Source organism: Ammodytes marinus, assembly GCF_949987685.1.
Source record: "Ammodytes marinus genome assembly, chromosome: 3".
Classification (NCBI taxonomy): domain Eukaryota; kingdom Metazoa; phylum Chordata; class Actinopteri; order Uranoscopiformes; family Ammodytidae; genus Ammodytes; species Ammodytes marinus.
This window is the reverse complement of record NC_137232.1, coordinates 21,755,915-21,774,213: the sequence shown is the minus strand read 5'-3', so window position 1 is coordinate 21,774,213 and position 18,299 is coordinate 21,755,915. Positions and strand designations below refer to the sequence as shown.

The 18,299-nt window shown below is 41.9% G+C and overlaps 1 protein-coding gene across 1 annotated transcript; it reads right to left on the bottom strand.

Moving 5' to 3' along the window:
- Nucleotides 1-102: 102 nt before the first annotated feature.
- LOC307271444 (inositol-trisphosphate 3-kinase A-like) lies at nucleotides 103-14,800 on the bottom strand. Its single transcript, XM_080053908.1, has 7 exons — nucleotides 13,685-14,800; nucleotides 3,667-3,766; nucleotides 3,366-3,579; nucleotides 2,880-3,084; nucleotides 2,264-2,365; nucleotides 2,087-2,158; nucleotides 103-1,905 (listed from the first exon to the last, which is right to left on the bottom strand). Exons 1-7 carry the CDS (start codon nucleotides 14,783-14,785, stop codon nucleotides 1,696-1,698), a joined length of 2,004 nt encoding a protein of 667 aa, XP_079910034.1. The 5' UTR covers nucleotides 14,786-14,800; the 3' UTR covers nucleotides 103-1,695.
- Between the last annotated feature and the right edge of the window lie 3,499 nt (nucleotides 14,801-18,299).

The window sequence follows — 18,299 nt, the reverse complement described above, 5'->3', positions numbered from 1 at the left end:
GTTTGAAAACCTTATATATGCCATTTTACAAATAAAGAGAATTAATGGGCAAAGAAAAATATAATACTTTGTAAACACTTATTATTCCTCTCTTTTTCTCCAGGGCATTTACTTTTTAGAAAGGGGAGGGGGAAAACCCAAATGCCTGAATTTCAATTTCATGGTCAGAAATTTGCAGCATTGGTGCAGAAAGTGTATGAATGAAATCCCCACACAACCAGTGCTGCCTTACTCCATCGAAGGACGTCTGGAAGACTCAAGACTTATGTTGGTTCACTGACCTTCCAGTCAAGGAACCACAGATATTAAGCGCTGACTTACTAAATGTAAGTCAGCGCTTCTCTGTAAACACTCCCATCTTGCATACAAAAATTCAAACCTATTTAGTGTAGCTAAGCGAGGTTTGCAGCAACACCCTTGTGTGTAATTGTATTTCAACCTTGGAATTATAATAAAAAAATTCCAGTTTAAAAATGAAGCAGATGCATAAGAGACACCGCATGAAAGCCTGATGGGTTAAATCATGTTATTCCAGTTTTCTTTCACCCTTTATACCACCGCTTCCCTGGAAAGAAAAAATAACTCCCCGCAAATCCAAAGCAAACACTGATCAGAGAGATGAAAGTCATAACACCAAACGTTAAAGGTCGGCATCTGTAAACCCAGTACTTGACTGCTGCTTCCCGTATTAAGACACACAGAGGCATCGCTTGATTTGTTCAATGGCTTTGTGAGGATACGTAGTGCAACAAATTCCAGACTAGCTTACTGTACAGTTAAAATGAGAAAAAGATGGGAAAAAAATTTACACTGCATTATCATAAAAAAAAATCCAAGTTCAGAAACACAGATTCCACTAGAATTTAAACTTTGGGATTAAATATGAAAAAGTTTACACTTGGGTGAACTTTTTGGAAGGAGAAAATAGCTGGAGTTCACTGCACTGGAATGATTAAAGCATCTCTGCCATTAAAAATGTGAGGCACAGAAATTGTACAAACAAGGTAAGGAGGTTATACCAAGGCCAACAACAAAAAACAAAATTAATTTAAATTGTATTTACAAACTTGAGTTAGTTCACACATGGTCTGACCAGTGTTTTAGTGTTGCTGTATACTTTAACATCAGAAGTGGTCCATGATAAAAACAATAAGACTCCCATTAATAACCAAATGGCTCCTCGAAGGGCCATGTGGAAAGGTTTCAAACCTCTGCATCGAGTGCAATGTGCCACTCCAACCAACAGAGGGGGTGAGAAATGTTGATAAATGTCTGTGCAGGAAAGGGTGACAGATTCAAAAGGTCAATGAATTCAGAGGACTCTTTTCTCTCAAAATAAACCAAGATCCAATGTGACAAAAGTTAAAATTCTGCCTTAAATTCTCCCTCTTTGTCTTTTGCAGGACATCAGTCCCCACGGATGGGGCATAATGCATGATGTCTTTGGCTTATTCCACTATGCAATAGAAAATCCTGTACTTGTCTTCATTCAACGTCCTCTCACACAGAGTATAGTTGGATAAAGACACTTGGATCATGGAGGTTGGGACCTAATATAAGTTATCGAGCCAGTGGCCCTCTTCGGGTCCGTCCCTTCCTCCGTCAGTCTCAGTTTATGTTTTCTCCCGATCCATGCATCTTTCCCACATTCTGGACATGGGGCAATCTTTGGCTGCAGTCTCTCTAGTCTCCCTCTCAAGGAGTTTGTGGGAACATGCTGTTGAAGATGTCTATGAGGTTGTCCAGTCCCCACAGGTAGCCGTCCTCCCTGTTGCCCTCCACCCAGGCTGTCCGGTGATCCAGGGTCTGGGGGGGCGTCAGAGGGACCGTCTTCCCAAAGTCGATCATCCACACTCTGGCCTTCCCTGAGGCATCATGCACAAACAGCAGAGAGCTGCCCACCACCTGCAATGGAGAAAACCAGTGAGACATTTGAGACATTCACTGCATTGAGATTTGTGAGAGCGATTCAACACAGAAGCCATTGACGGGATGATGATGTCACAGATCATCGATCTGGCAAACAGGTTTGTTCAAGTATCCTTAAAAAAAAAACATTAAAACAAGTTGTGTCAAGGTTTCTCACCTCATGTGTCCTGAAGAAGTTTGACTGCTCAAGGACCGATCGTAGCTCCTCCAACCGCTGCATGTAGAGTTTCTGAAAAAAAGAGGAAGAATAAAGAAATGTAGGACGGAAACAGAAAGGAGGTTGTAAAGTTGAAAAATGTTCAATATTGTATATTGTAATAGTATAGTAACATACCAGAATCTCAATGTTGCCGTCCACAAAGTCTTCCAAGGCCTGCTTCACCTGCTCCCTGTGCTTTGTCTTCTTGAAGTTGGTGTTACAAGTTCCATCCGATTTCTGTAAAAAAAGAATAAAGAAAACATTACATATCTACCATTTTCAATCTACATTAATTAAATTCATTGATCCATTTAAAGCGTTCTGATTCATTCCAGTTCAGTGCAGTAAAGCAGTACAAGTAAACATCCTAATTTTGTCAGGATGGTAAAAAACAACACATATTAACCTAAAATAGATTTCACTGCCCCACAGCTCGGATACCGATACTTGTTTAACTGGAAAATAAAGCCATAGCACGCTGCTTTAGACACTGGGTGTTTCATCAGATATTCCTATATACGTCGGAGCAACATGCAAATCTACAGTTATTGTTTCAGACCTGGATTTCATTCTGGAAGAACAAACAGTTGCCTTTTCTGGCTTCTAAAAACAAATGGACTGCCTGTTCTATATCCACTCCGGCGTGTGTGTGGTCTATCCAGCGAATGGGCCAATAAATATTTACTCCCATTGATTGGTTTACTTTTTGTAGACACTATTTGGATGTCCAGGGTTGACCTCCGAGTCTGACCTTAATGCCTTCGATGCGGAAGCCCATGGTGGCTGTGGAGCTGAGCGTCTCCCTCCACTGCATGTATCTGGGTTTGAGGACCCCCTGCTGGGCCCTCTCCTGCTCGGTGGGGGCCCCGGGGTCCACTGCCACCATCTTCTCATACATGTCCTTCCGCAAGCGCGGACGCTCCCTGGCTTTTATCAGCTCCTCCTCCAAGTATGTCCTGCAAAGTCAAGGTTTTTATACTAATTGATGCAGACTATTATAGTCTGCATCAATTATTTCATATCCTTATTGTAATTTTCTAATGGTTTGGTCTTTCTGCACTCTGCAAAGCCTTTTGTTGATCACAAAAACAGCCATTATTATTATAATATAAATATGAAAGAGGAGCAGGAAACTGTCAATTCACACAAGCATGCAACATAAGCTCTGATGAAATGGCTTCTGCTGTCCATATATTTGCCACACAATTAAAATGTCTTCCTCCTGTGCGAGTCTCACCTGCTACCCATCTTACAGTCCATGATGGAGGGCGAGTCAAAGTCAGCCAGCAGGTCATCCATCAGGTTATAGTCCTGCTCGTCCCGCTGCACTACTCCATAATAACCAGGCACATAGGGGCTCAGAATGTCCTTCATCAGCTTCTGCAGGCACTGCTGCTCGCACTCACAGTATCGCTTCAACAAGCGTCCGTACTCCCCCGCGTGGAAGTTGCCTTGGAGAGGAAGACGCACAGAATTCAAGATTAAAAAACAGAAAAAAAAAAAAACATGTGTACGAAGTTGTTCACAGTTATGCATACCTGCATGTCCGGCTAGCTGCACCCATGGGTAACGCTTCTTGAAGGACACGACGAAGGGGGACCAGTGAACCATGTTCTTCAATTTGTGCCAAGACTTACTCTGGGGGAGAGAATAAAAACAAAGGCTGTCATCATCCAGTTGTTTAAAATAAGAAGGAGAAAAAAGGTGTGGATCGTCATACAAAGGAGGAATCTGAAGCTCTGCTTAATCAGCGTGAGGGACTCTTTTATGCTCAAACATAGCACTGAGCTAAATACCGGCCAATGGAATGATTATTCATTACATGGAAAACACACCCAGTACTGTGCACTGCACACACACACACACACACACACACACACACACACACACACACACACACACACACACACACACACACACACACACACACACACACACACACACACACACACACACACACACACACACACACACACACACACACACACACACACACACACACACACACACACACACACACACACACACACACACACACACACACACACACACACACACACACACACACACACACACACACACACACACACACACACACACACACACACACACGCAAACACACCTCAGTAGACATTGGACAGATCCTCCCCTTTAGCCAAGGCCAGGTGACACAAAACGTACATGACACAAAGCCCATTCATGAAACATTTACCAGAGCCACCACTGTGGTGTCGTAAACCAGAACCTCACTGTCTCCAAATGTGTGTGAAAGGGTGGGGGTGTGGGGGTGTTTGTGTTCAGAAACCCCAGAACAAGGACAGTGTGCAACTGCGGCTTTGACGCAAGCAGTGTGAGAAGAACATGACATCGACTGATTAGAACACAAGTGTGTGGGAAATCACAACAAACCGACAGCCAGTTAGGAGAGGAATGTCTTTGTGTGTGTGTGTGCGTGTGTGTGTGTGTGTGTGTGTGTCGGCGAACACATGAGTTAGATTAGAGTAGACTTCATATTGAAAGGCAAACCACATAATTGAGAATTTATTTTGGCTCCTTCTCCATTCGCAGTCCTTTTTTAATTCATCCATACAGCATTTTTGTGTAAGTGCACCCATAAATGTCTCATACAGAAACATAGATGATAGAAACACAGAATGAGAAAGCAGGAGCGTGACTGATACGAGCATGCGAGCGATAAAACACTACAGCAATAAAACAAATCCTTTTATAACTCAAAAACGGCTGTGAGTGACTGTGCTGCTCCCTCGCCTAGCCTATCTCTCGCTGTGTTTACATGTCAGCCTATCATCACATGCATTCTTTCCATAGCTGCTCTGTTGAAACTATGTCACAATAAAACAGTGTTAATGGAGGAACACACACATACACACACACACACACACACACACACACACACACACACACACACACACACACACACACACACACACACACACACACACACACACACACACACACACACACACACACACACACACACACACACACACACACACACACACACACACACACACACACACACACACACACACACACACACACACACACACACACACACACACACACACAGTGCGGAAACTATGTGTCTTGGTGTAGAAAAAGAATCGGCTGAAAAGGATTCTTTCTGACCATTCACCTGAGTAAAGACAGGAAAGAGCTTTCACTTTTTTTTATAGGCTATTTATTTGCCACGTTCTCGAGCAAAAGTGACCAAAACGTCATTGCATTAACGAGATACAAAATAAAAGTCTAAATTTTGCTGTGTCAAGGAGACTGTTCAACGTCAGGAGAGACAAGGGCCAGGGGGCCACTGGCATTTCACCAAATTTGCAACCCCAGACAATTTCCTCTCGCTTATTTCCACATATCACTAATCAGAGTTTTCCAAGGTGGGTAGAACCATTTTCTGGACATGCTTTATGCTTTCCATTTTCCACAAACTTCTGCAAACATCAGTGGACATTTTTTGGCCTGGTTAGTGGAAAGACAACATGGTCCTTTTTCTGATTTCCTGATGTCTTAGTTATTTTACTTCTTGGCAGCGAATAGCACCACCTGGAATTTGAAAAGCAACACCCCCCCCCCCCCCTGCCTTCTCCGATATCCAGTCTGTATTGATGGGGAGTGTCTTGTGTCTATGCATGCCTTCATTAATACCTGTCTAGTTGTATTAGGCTGTAACCATGCCTTTAAACCCCTTCGGAAACAAACATTTCCTTGTGTTTCCAGAACAGCTGTATTCAAACCGAGCAGAATAAATGTCAGATGAGCACCAACCACCCTCCCTAGCCTCACACCGCACAAAAGACAACAAGCACTCCCCCTTCAGACACTCCACCCGACCAGTGCAGTAAAACTGTCAGCGGTAGGCCTCCAACGTGCTGCTGCAAGGGATTATTATGTACCCGTTATGTAAAGTTCACAACACAAGTCTATAGACAGTAGGTGGACTCGGCTCTCCAAAGTACATACATGCACATTACACAAATTTACCTTCTTATTTAATCCATCATCTCAGGGTTGTACTTGACATTTTAAATCTGTTTGAAGAGTATTTGGCTCTGAAGTCTTATTCTGTCCTGTATATGTATTACACGCAAACATAAATGTCATTAAGTCAGATCGTTACACTATGAATGTCCTGTGTCACTGTGAAACTGCCAAAGACTGATGTATATCAGCTTGTGGTCAAAACACAACCGTGTTTACCCTTCACACCAAAACCAACTTGGTTTCTTTTCATTCTGCTATTATTAGCTGAATTTGTCCTCAATAGGGACCGATGAAAGTCCAGGGGGCAAGGGTTTGACAGGAGAGGACAGTGAGACAGACACCTGAACCTCCAGCCTCTCTACTTTCACTTTTTTTTTTATCTGGCTCTCTCCCTAATTGCATCAAGCTGACAGCTTAATGCGTTTCCCCTCCATAGGCTCAAGTATCTGATTGAAATGACCAGCCACAGCAGAGGCTAATGCTGCTGATGGTCGGCACTCAGGACACAGAGGTGAGAGACTGAACTGTTGTTTTCATTTAAAAAACTCCGCTAACAGTTTGGTACACTGCTGTCTCATCCTCTCTCTTTCCTCCCACGCAGCCTAGCTTTTTAAAAACACACAGTTCACATCTCACCTCTCACAGTCCACCTTCACCATCTCTGCTTCCACTGTTTATATAACTCAGGAATTTATAAAAACAGCGATTGTGTCATCCTTTGTTTTTATAGACTTTCTCCTCATTCCCCAAAGCTGTGATGCTTTTGACCGTCCTCCATCAACCCTTCCTTTCTCATGTTTTAAAAAAAATCTATCTATCTATCTATCTATCTATCTATCTATCTATCTATCTATTATTGGTAGGCCTCCTCCCCATTCTGGGAATGCTGGTAATGTCTCTTATGCTCGTTACAAAGCATCACTTGCTTGACCAAAATAGTATACTAGTGCTAGAACTAGAACTAGAACTAGAAGATTTATTTTTTAAATTGTAATAAGAGCACACACTATTGCTCCTGGTTAAATCTTCCTTATTGGGATGATCTTGAATATCCTCACGAGTGACTCACATAAGTGGTATAGTTCCTTAAATGACAGTCCTTTATTGATTTCCTGATTTAATGTAAATTGTTTCGAGGGGAGGCTGTATCTCTCCAGTCATTCCTGAATCCATTTTATCTCTGACAACAAAGTTAATATTTTAAGATGGATTGATTTTCACACACACAAAAAAAGATGGTAATCCTATATCTGTGATGCAATTAAAGTATGTTTCTTAACAAAATACAAGGTCAAGGGAGTATGCTTTAGAGGAATTTTAAAGAGATTTAAGAATATTTTGATGATTATTGGTATAATATTGTGAATCGCAATTATTTTGGCAAGAAGAATTGCGATCATATCGTACAATGACTAGGTTTTCAAACATTTACTTAGCACCCTTTTCAGCTTTCAGAGTTAAAATTAGTTTGCTAAAAGTTCATAAATGTAACTCTACACTGGTGGGGAAGGGGGTTATTTAGATGCAGTCCACTGTAACTCATCTGATGTGCTCTTTCGTTCATTAGTTTGCTGTTGTAGTAAACTCAGATGTTATCACACATTAATGTAAATTAAAGGAAGAGGGAGGCAAACACACTTCACCTAGGTACACCTAATAACCCTACTACTAAATACTAATACAACAATCTTGCGCTTAATACTTCCTTCACGGTTATAAGGTTTGTTTTAGAGGCGTTGATTTAACTGTGCTGCTTATTTGTGCCTCAACATAATGAGAGGTGTTTCTAATATTTAGTCTGCAATTCATGTCTCTAATAGTGGCTATATTAGAAGTAGGCTACCTATCAGTGTAAAGCACTCATTTTAGATAAGTGTAATGAATAAAATGGCACCTGAGTGAGTTTGTCAAATTAAAGCAACAGAGCTAAAGAAGGGCAGGCTCAAGGAGGACGATGATCCTGCTAGTTGGCTTACTGGCTTCTTAACTCTGATAGAGATCGTCACGGCTACACAGGAGGACCAACAACATACTGTGTGCCCATCAAACCATCACATACTGTACCAATAACAATACACTGGGATACCCGGATTTGATATTATCTTATCCTAATGTCACCTTTCTAAAACATAAGCAAACACATTTCCACAATCTAGGGCTAATGTCGGTTGAATTTTAAAACTTTCCACTTTCCATTTACCTTACCTGGCAGACAGAGCAGTAGTGGAGGAGGATGCAGGCGCTAAAACACGCGCATACAGCGCCAGAGAGGACCCGGGAACGCAGCCAGTACAGAATACTCCGCACCATCAGCGCAGAGTCTCCATGAGGCAAAAACACCACCAGGGATTTTCTGCCAGAGATCCTTTATTGTCAGCTCCCTAAAGCTACTGATCTGTCTTATTCCGTATTCCTTATTCTATAGCTTCAGCCGGTCTGTGGTGCTTTGCTATGTGAAGCGAGGCTTGCGTTGCCTGATAATCCTCCTCTGTTATAAGCTCACACTTATTTTCTCACCCTGAGCCCATCTCCTTATCTCGCTCTGAGGCCTGTGTTTTTGTCATCCCAGGTCACAACAACTCCTCCTGTTTCAACATCCTGTGACTCCGCCCTTACTTGACACTTTCTCAATACCCGATATGTTCTTTGCTGCCATCAAGCATATCCAGCAACCAGGCAACCCTAAGATGTCGTTTATCTCTTTGACCCTACCGTCTACCTGCTTGAACTAGTTCCCTATCCTTGGGCTCCCTCCCCTAAAATATTTCATCCTGACTGCCTAGAGGTATATGAACATCCACACAATGAGCTTCTTCTCTCTCTTTTCAGTCTAACCTTTGTTCCTCGCTCTCTCACCGTCTATCTCTCTCTCTCTCTTTCGCTCATCCTCTAATCCCCACAGGGCCTATCCTGAGCCCCAGTCTGAGCCAATCTCCTGCCAGATTCATGACCAACTGGCACTGTAGGACAACAGGCCTTCCGATACCCTCTCCTAGTGCTCTCCTTTTGTCTTGATGACAAATTCCTCAGTACTATGTGACCTACACAGGTAGGTGTGTGTGTGTGTGTGTGTGTGTGTGTGTGTGTGTGTGTGTGTGTGTGTGTGTGTGTGTGTGTGTGTGAAACCCGTCAGGCAACTATGATCAGCTACAGGAGTGACTACATACAGTACATACGCTACAGGGTGTTTTCAGGTACCATGACAACTCTTTTTTTCAAAAACTAGTTTAGATAAAACCACATCCCTTTCCCTTAACTCAGGTCTTCAGCGTTTGAGCAGCTCAGCTGTGATGGGCCATCGAACGCACAGAAAATGCACAGCTTTAAAACATTAGTAAAAAAACACCTCCAGAAAAGAGACAAATAAAAACAAAACAACTGAAAAAAAAATCTGAGCTTGTGCGTGTGATTCTTCTCCATCAGAAATTGTATGTAATCATCCATTGCATGCACACTAGTGCTGATACAATGAATCCATCTATCAGAAGATAAATCAGCAGCAAGCTGGCGAATGAATAGGTGGCTGTCATTTATCAAGGAAAAATGCAAGGCATTTGTTGGTTAGTGGGTCAGACAAAACAACTTGTCTGTTACCAAGTGCTCCTTCAACATGTGATGGGTGTTTTTCACCTTCACATTCATAATTGGGATTTATAGATAACCTAATTTGTTAAAAGAAACAATCAACAGAAAATCTGGAACATAATATGTGTGTGGAGACTTTTGCATGTTGACTTTCTTATATATATTTGTTTACAAATATTATGAAGTTGGGCTTCATTGTCATTCTTATTCTCCATAATTATGGCATTGTGTCTATTTTAGCGTGAAGCACTGACTGCCTGTTATTTCCCGATTGCTAACCCCCTTTGAGCTGTGTTTCTTGTATGAACATTTGCTATACAAATAAAGTTTACTTTATTCATCTTATTGTGATATTAATATCATGATAGGATATTGCATGCTGTTTATTCAAACATTTCTTTTCAAAACACTTTCAGCTTTGTGACAACAAACAATGTATTTTTTAATCTTTAAAAAGGTTTATCAAACTTAAAGACCTACTTCAGCGGTGGAAATATGAAGGTGTATTGAACTCTGAGATCCTATGTAGGATATGAAAACATTTTAGAAATCGGTTTAACCTAGCCTGAGAAAAGGCAAAAAGAGTGTTTTATGGTCAAACTGTCTAACCCTACATTTTCCCATGTGTGACAACAGGACAGCTGGGCCAAGGGAAGACTGAGGGAATAAAAACCTTCATTATATTATAATAGCGATTTTATAATGATAGAACGCCAGTTCCTTATGAGTGATTTTTTTTAAATTTGACACAGACTGGCTCTCTGTCATGTGTTGGACTGTCACTGACATCAAGTAATTATGACTTGTTGTGTGTAAGTGTTGATTTTCATGCTGCAGAAATGTAGTAAATAACATGGGAATGTGGATCCAAACAAACAGTATTTCTTTTATTTTTGTCTCGCCCGCAGCATGGAGTGTACAAGTGCTGTGGGAGTGATGTGTGGGACTGTGAATAATGGCTGCCGTGGAAAAACAAGTGTACGATTGTGGCTCATGTGAATAAGCATAATGGCATGGGTAAGAAGAACGTGTAGGCTAATGCGTGTTTGAAGTTTTAGTGCATGTTTTCGTCCGTCTGCACGCTCATTTTCCTTTTGACTTCTGTTCCACGGTGTGTCTCATAGGGGTTTTTGGGGCAAATTAAAATTAATTTTTATGTGCAGAGACAAGCATGTGGGGTGGGGGGAAAGTTTCCCACATGGGAGGAGGCAGGAGGGGTAGTTATTAAAATAATTGATAAAATATGATTGTCAGCAGATGTGCACTTGACGTTTGTAGGAATGTATATCTAACATTCAAATGCCAGGCACAAAGTAGATACTGTCAGTGCGAGAAACAGAATGAGAGAGAGAGAGAGAGAGAGAGAGAGAGAGAGAGAGAGAGAGAGAGAGAGAGAGCGAGAGAGCGAGAGAGAGAGAGAGAAGTACCTTATATGGCAAATGTCGCATAGCAACCGGCTCTGCCTTCAGCCCAATTTTCCATGACACACACTTAACCCTGAATGCAAGACAACATCGCTGCATACTCCACTGAGTGTGCATGTTTGAGCAAGTATCTGCTCACGTCACCCAAGAGCACAGCATGTAACTGGTTTGGCCGGGGAGCTGTCAGCATGGCCACAGCCTTTAAAAAGCCAACAAAACAACAACACACGCCCTCTCCCTTTCATTAAGTACTGTACATTGGATGCCTGCACTTTTTACTAGACTGCGACAAGAGATAGGACAAAACGTGTCCAAAAAAAACCCAGCTCTTATAAAAAAAAACACAGGCCAGCGTCCTCCTGTTTGTTACAACAGCTCGAGTGCAACTCCTCAGGTTGCTCATTTCCTGGCTGTCCAATGTAATATCCTGGAAATTGCGCTGGCCACTGACCTGCTCTTGGTCATAACGGTAACTGGCAGTAAATGGGTACATTTGCCATGTGACTAAACTCAAAGCACAAAAGGGTCAAATGCTATAATGGGAGTCGATTATTCTTTTTTCCCCTATCATTGTGTTTAAAAAGCTTAAACAGTGGAAATCCAGGTGCCACCTGACACTACAAAAGACGGGAAAGGGAAATGCATAATTACTGAATATGGAAAAGAGCTGTGTATAGAGATGGAACTATGATTCAAGCAAGCTTCTATTTTGATAAGTGACTCCGAACACTCGGATTTCAGCTTCTCCAATGTATCTGTTTTTATAACATAAACCTCCATGACATGAACAAGTCCCTCTGTGTTTTAGACTAATGGTGGCAAAAAGACATTTTAAGATGTCGTCCTTTTCTGACATGTTATGGTCAAAAATGTAACTGTCAGAATAATCGATAATGATAACAATCCTCAGGCTGTGGCTGTAGAAATTGAGAGACTTTAAATGTTATCATCAGAAACTCTAACATACACAATAGGAAGATAATAATGTGGCAAGAAAATGTTTCTCTCGACTGTAATGCCACCCCATTTACAGTGAATCTAATCATAGTGCATCACCCCCACTGCCTGGAATTTGATTCAGTCATGTCTTTCTCAAAACATGAAATTAAAACAAGTGTGGACTGTCCGCTGTGGAATAACAGCAATTGCGTCATTAAAGTTAACAAGTTTCATATCGGCCAGGTTAGAAGTTTAGGGCAGGCAACACAATGTGAATGCTGCAGTTGAACTTCTTTCAACATGCATGCTTGGTGACGTGGCCTGAACATACAGGATTTACAATTGTGCCTGAAAAGAAAAGCGGAGCCACTGGAAGGCTGTCTCTAGTGGAGACATCCTGTTTTGAAGACATGTCTCATTCCAAACATTTTCCAGTCAACAGCACGTCAAAGCCTCCTGACTCAGGAGAGGGAGGGGGCACAGGGACAACACAACTTCCTGTCTGGAGGGGAGAGGAAGCCCCAAGACTCTGGGGACAATAAACTAGCCTCTAGATTGCCTTGAGAGTGTCTGTTTAGTCTTTTTGTGAATGAGCTGGTCCCTGAAGTGTTGCTGCAGGGTGGCCAGTAATGGGATGACAAATGGTTCCAAAATGCACTTAGACAATGTTTAAATGGCCCCACAGCTAAGCTCATCACAGCCATGTGATCATGAGCCATAAGAGTAAAGAGACGCAGCTGTGTGGGGTTTGGAGATAAGAGCCACTTTCCTCTTCTTTCATTTAAATGTGTTATAGTAGTATCCTAGTAGTAGTGTGTCACTAACAGGGATGGTGCGAGTCCAACCGTGAACGCTTTCAACAATGTATTTCATATATATTTCACACATGCTTTCAGGTATCCCCACTCAAATTTTCTTTGTGACAGGGATTTGCCAAAAACCGCATGAGGCACACATTCATGTGCAGCAAACCTCTTGATGATGCACAGCATCAACTTAAAGGATCATCACATCCTGGGACTTAACTACCTTAAAATATCAAGATGACAAAGTTTGAACAGCTCTGAGCTGCCTATATCAACAGTGATCGTCACTGTGTAATGCGCCATGCACCAGTAAATACATGTGCATCTTTATGCTTGTCCGAACCATCTGATAATTAAAAGGGCCTGAGGCAAAGGTTGCTGCAGGACATAGCCATTGTGTTATTGACCTGTGTGCTCCATGCACTCACACAGTTTTGTGTGAGTGCATCATCCCCTCCTTTGTAGACTGCACTTAACATCTATAGTCTATTCTATTGCATCATTTTCCCCTAAACTACTTATTTTATAGCTGTGTGTTCATTGTGGCTGCATGGTTTGTTCAGTTATGGAATGGCCCTTCACCACACACTGTAAATCTGTCATGACAGCCGATTGCGCAATGTTTGCATTTGTAATTCATTGGTTACTAAAGCAGTCCATAAATAAAGTCCATAAATATAGCCTAAATGTAACATTGTAGGTATTTTTTTCCAATTGAACTGCAAAAAAAAATAAAAAAATTCAACCAATGGTTTGTTGTGAGAATCACTTGAAAAAAAGACACTCACCCCAGTCCCATCGTCCGGGCTGCACAGAGACCGGGACGGAGACAGGCTGGACTCGATGTCGCTCCCGGTGAAGTCGTCCTCGGACTCCTCGAAGGACGAGGCGGAGGACAGGCCAATGGACGAGGAATTGGACAGCTTCCGCGGGGAGCGCATGAGAGCCGGGGAGCCTCCGCAGCCGCTGTCCGAGCAAGGAGACTCGTCATCGGGGTGAAGTTCCAGACAAGAGACGCTGCCGAGATCCGACCGCGGGGCCGGTGAAGGTGTCCCTTGAGAGCGGGTCGGACTCGGGTCTCTCGTTATGATTAGTTTCGGTATGGTTCCTTGGAAACTTAGGCCTCCGGGGGTACTCTGTGGGGGTTGATCAGATACCTTACGGCTCTCAGTGTTAACAAGGATAGACTCGTTGAGGTGCCCGGCTGTTTTAGGTAAGCAGTCTGTTTTAGTCATTTTAGCCTCGTTTGTAATGGACAGTCCACTAGCCAGAGGTTGATCCGGGGACAACCTCAGTAGCTCAGCGTCTGGGTCAAAGGTTAGCAGACTAGTCCCCGTTAATTCCCTAACCTCACACACAACACACTCCCGGTAGTTTCCCCCCAGTGGCTGATTTTCCATGGCCCTCGTCTGGGGTTCCAAGGCATTGTCCTCTCGCTCGGGTTTCGGCACCTCGCAGCCCGCGCCGCTGACTTCACCACTCCGCGTTCCCCAGCCCGACGCATCGGACGGGCCAGCCGCTGCGTCTCGGTTCACGGCGGCATCTATGCCGGACAGTGTCTCTGAACAACCAGGGAATGCTGTGTGTTCACCAGCGGCCGAGACTACCACCTCGTCCCGCGCCAACTTTCCCACTCTGTGATCGCGGCGCGTCGCTGGATCCGCGGATTCGTTTCCGCACCCAAAATCCTCCTCTGTCTCGCTCGAGTCTCGCTTTCTCCGTCCCAAACACGACAGCACTTTATTTTTCATCGGGTTCCTGCTTAGATGCTCACTCCGTCGCTTCTCGCCGCTTCTGGGTCGTCGGGCTGTCTCGTCTGCTTTCCATTTCGCTCTGCCTGCTGGGGTGGTGGCAGTGCTGCGCGATAGATCCGAGCGAGTTTGGCCCATCCTGCACGCCGTAGTAGTAGTAACAGAGTCCCAGACACACCCTCAGTGGCTGATTATGAAAATGACTGAAACCGCTCGTGTCAGGTCCTGACTCCTACAATGTACAGTAAGCCATTAGTCACACGGTCCATTTATTAAGCCTGGGAAGTCTTACATATCTCCATCTTTTTTTCCCACGTCGGTTTTGTTCATATCTGTGAAAACAAACAGAGGATGATTAACTCAGTCAACACAATTACCTGCATGAACATTGGCATAGGTTACACTCACACCCTCATTCTGGAGCCCATTTATCAGACTGATAATAGGCTAATAATATTGAAACTGCATGTTCTCAATTGCCACAGTAAAAACACTGATACTAATATTAATCACAATAATAAATCTGGGATGTATCTGTCCTGAAAGGCAGATGTTATTTCCTGGAACAGGCAAATAAACTGACAAGGGGAAAGTCAAATCCACCGCTGAGAGTACATAGGCCTAGCCTATATGGGAAGATATGACAGTACGATTACAGGAAGATATGACAGGACATTGATTTCAATATTACAGGAAAAAGAGTTGAGTGCAAGAGAAAGTTTCAGCCTCAGTTTCAGTATGGGTTACTCAGTGTGATGCTGCCCTCCTGTGTCTGGACACAATGCCCTTCATTGTCCCATGCAGTATAGGCTTGTTGCAGCTCTACAGGTGAAACTCGAAAAAATTTGAATATCGTGCAAAAGTTCATTTATTTCAGTAATTCAACTTAAAAGGTGAAACTAATATATTATAGAATAGAATAGAATATATTTATTGCCATTTGCACAGGTACAAGTACAAGTGCATTGGGATTCTTGTGCGAATCTCCCTGAGTCAGCTTCAATAAAAACAATGTTATATATATAAATAACATTATAACAGGAAAATTCAAAAAAATAAATAAATAAGAAATTAATTAAAATAAGAGCCTAATTATATAGGCTCATTACATGTAAAGTGAAATATTTCAAGCCTGTACTTGTTATTATTTTTATGATTATGGTTTACAGCTTATGAAAACCCCACATTCAAAATATCAGAAAATTTGAATATTACATGAAATCAATAAAAAAAGGATTTTCAATACAGAAATAGCGGCCCTCTAGAAAGTATAATCATCCATTTGTACTCAGTACTTGGTTTGAGCCCCTTTTGCATGAATTCCTGCCTCAATGTGGCGTGGCATGGATGCTATCAGTCTGTGGCACTGCTGAGGTGTTATGGAAGCCCAGGTTGCTTCGATAGTGGCCTTCAGCTCGTCTGTATTTTTGGGTCTGGTGTGTCTCATCTTCTCATCAGAGTTGAATGGTCAATCAAGCACAGTAATACCATGGTCAGTCAACCAGTTACTAGTGGTTTTGGCACTGTGGACAGTTGTCAAGTCTTGCTGGAAAAAGGAAATCAGCATCTCCCTAAAGCTTGTCAACAGACGGAAGCATGAAGTGCACTAAAATCTCCTGTTAGATGGCTGTGGTGACTTTGGACTTGAAAACAGAGTGGACCAACACCATCAGATGACATGGTGCCTCAAATCATCACTGACTGTTGAAACTTGACAGTGGTCTTCAAGCAACTTGAATTTTGTGCCCCTACACTCTTCCTCTAGGCTCTGGGACCTTGATTTCCAAATAAAACGCAACATTTAATTTGGATCAGTGATGATTTGAGGTATCATGTCATCTGCTGGTGTTGGTCCAATTTGTTATCAAGTCCAAAGTCAACACAGCCATACCAGAAGATTTTAGAGCACTTCATGCTTCTGTCTGCTGACAAGCTTTATGGAGTTGACAATTTCCTTTTCCAGCAAGACTTGGCACCACAGTGCCAGAAACCACTCGTAACTGGTTACCTCACCATGGTATTACTGTAGAATGGCCAGACAACTCTCCTGACCGGAACTTATTTTCAAGAGGCAGATGAGACCAGACCCAACAATACAGACGAGCTGAAGGCCTCTATCGAAGCAACCTGGGCTTCAGAACACCTCAGTAGTGCCACAGACTGATAGCATCCATGCCATGCCGCATTAATGCCAAAATTCATGCAAAATCAGATCCCAGACCAAGTGTACAGTAGATACAGCGCAACATTTCTGTATTATAAATAATTGTTTTCATTGGCCTTATGGAATATTCTGATATTTTGATGCTGGATTTTTGATTTTCATGAGCTTTAAGCCAGAGTTGAATATGACACTATATGTCTAATACATCTAGAATATATTGAAGCCTCACTTTTTGAATCAAATTAGATTAAAAAAGGAGCTTTTCCATGATATTCTAATAATATGAGTTACACCTGTGTATAGCCTAGCATTTTCAATTCGACAACAATAGCTACCTGTAAAAGTTTAGGCCTATTGTTTGAAAAAAAGCATTAAAGTTTCCCAGTTAAACTACGGGAAGAAACCGAAACCAATTGGCCTACACTAGCCTACTTTTACACTTGATAATGCTGAAACTAGTGATTATTTTAATTTTCCATTTATCTTTCACTCAAACTTATTTTTTTGCATAAACAATGTTTCGTTAAAACAGTGCCAGTTTCCTAGAAGATCTAATTATGTTTCCAAGTTGCTGATTTCATATGAACCACAGTCAAAACCATAGGCTATAGGCTATATATTTAATACTTCTCATATATTAACAATAAAAATGCTGGAAATAAAGATGCTGGAACCATCAAAATATTGTGCCTTTTATTGCCCCTATAAATTACTTTAACTAGTCTGTTATTAAACTTGGTGATTTCATTTTCTGTGGATCGACAAATAGATTTCAGCATTAAGTGTTCCACACAAATCTAGGCACGTTTAAACCATGGGCAAAAACAAAGCAAATACAAACAATATCAATTCAAATGAAAAACTGGAAATGTCTCCAACTCTTTGCATTGACAATCCCAAAACTTCTTTCATGTCAATACTGTACATGTAAATTACAAAATAAAAAGCTTCCTTCTGTGAAAATCTAAAAGCGTTTTACATTAAACACAGTTTGAGCTGCTGTCAGAGTGGAATGCTCTCAGAAAGGAAATGAGACAGGAAGGATACCAATGGAAAGAACAGGTCAACACACATACACTTGAGTACATTGTGTAATCAGATCATTAAATGGATAATCTTACACAATGACTCATGTTGGAGTGACATTCTTGTGCCATTCGGATTATAATAAACCAAGTGTAAATGCACAAAAAAAAATGTATCCATGATTAAATGATTTACACATACACACATTGCATTCCGTTATGCATGTCACCTAGCAGCTTTATGTGTAATCACACATATGGGTAAATATCACACAGTGGAAAACAAATAGCCTGCTATCATCTTTAAAGGAAATTAATTGCTGTATGAAGGGTAGGAGTTAGTAATCACTGAGGTAACTGTTTTGAGAACCGAAAGTTGTTTTTAGTTGCCTAATAAATTGAATGGGGGAAATGTTTCTCTCAAATGTAGGCATATACAATAGATGGTGAAATGTTAAGCCTG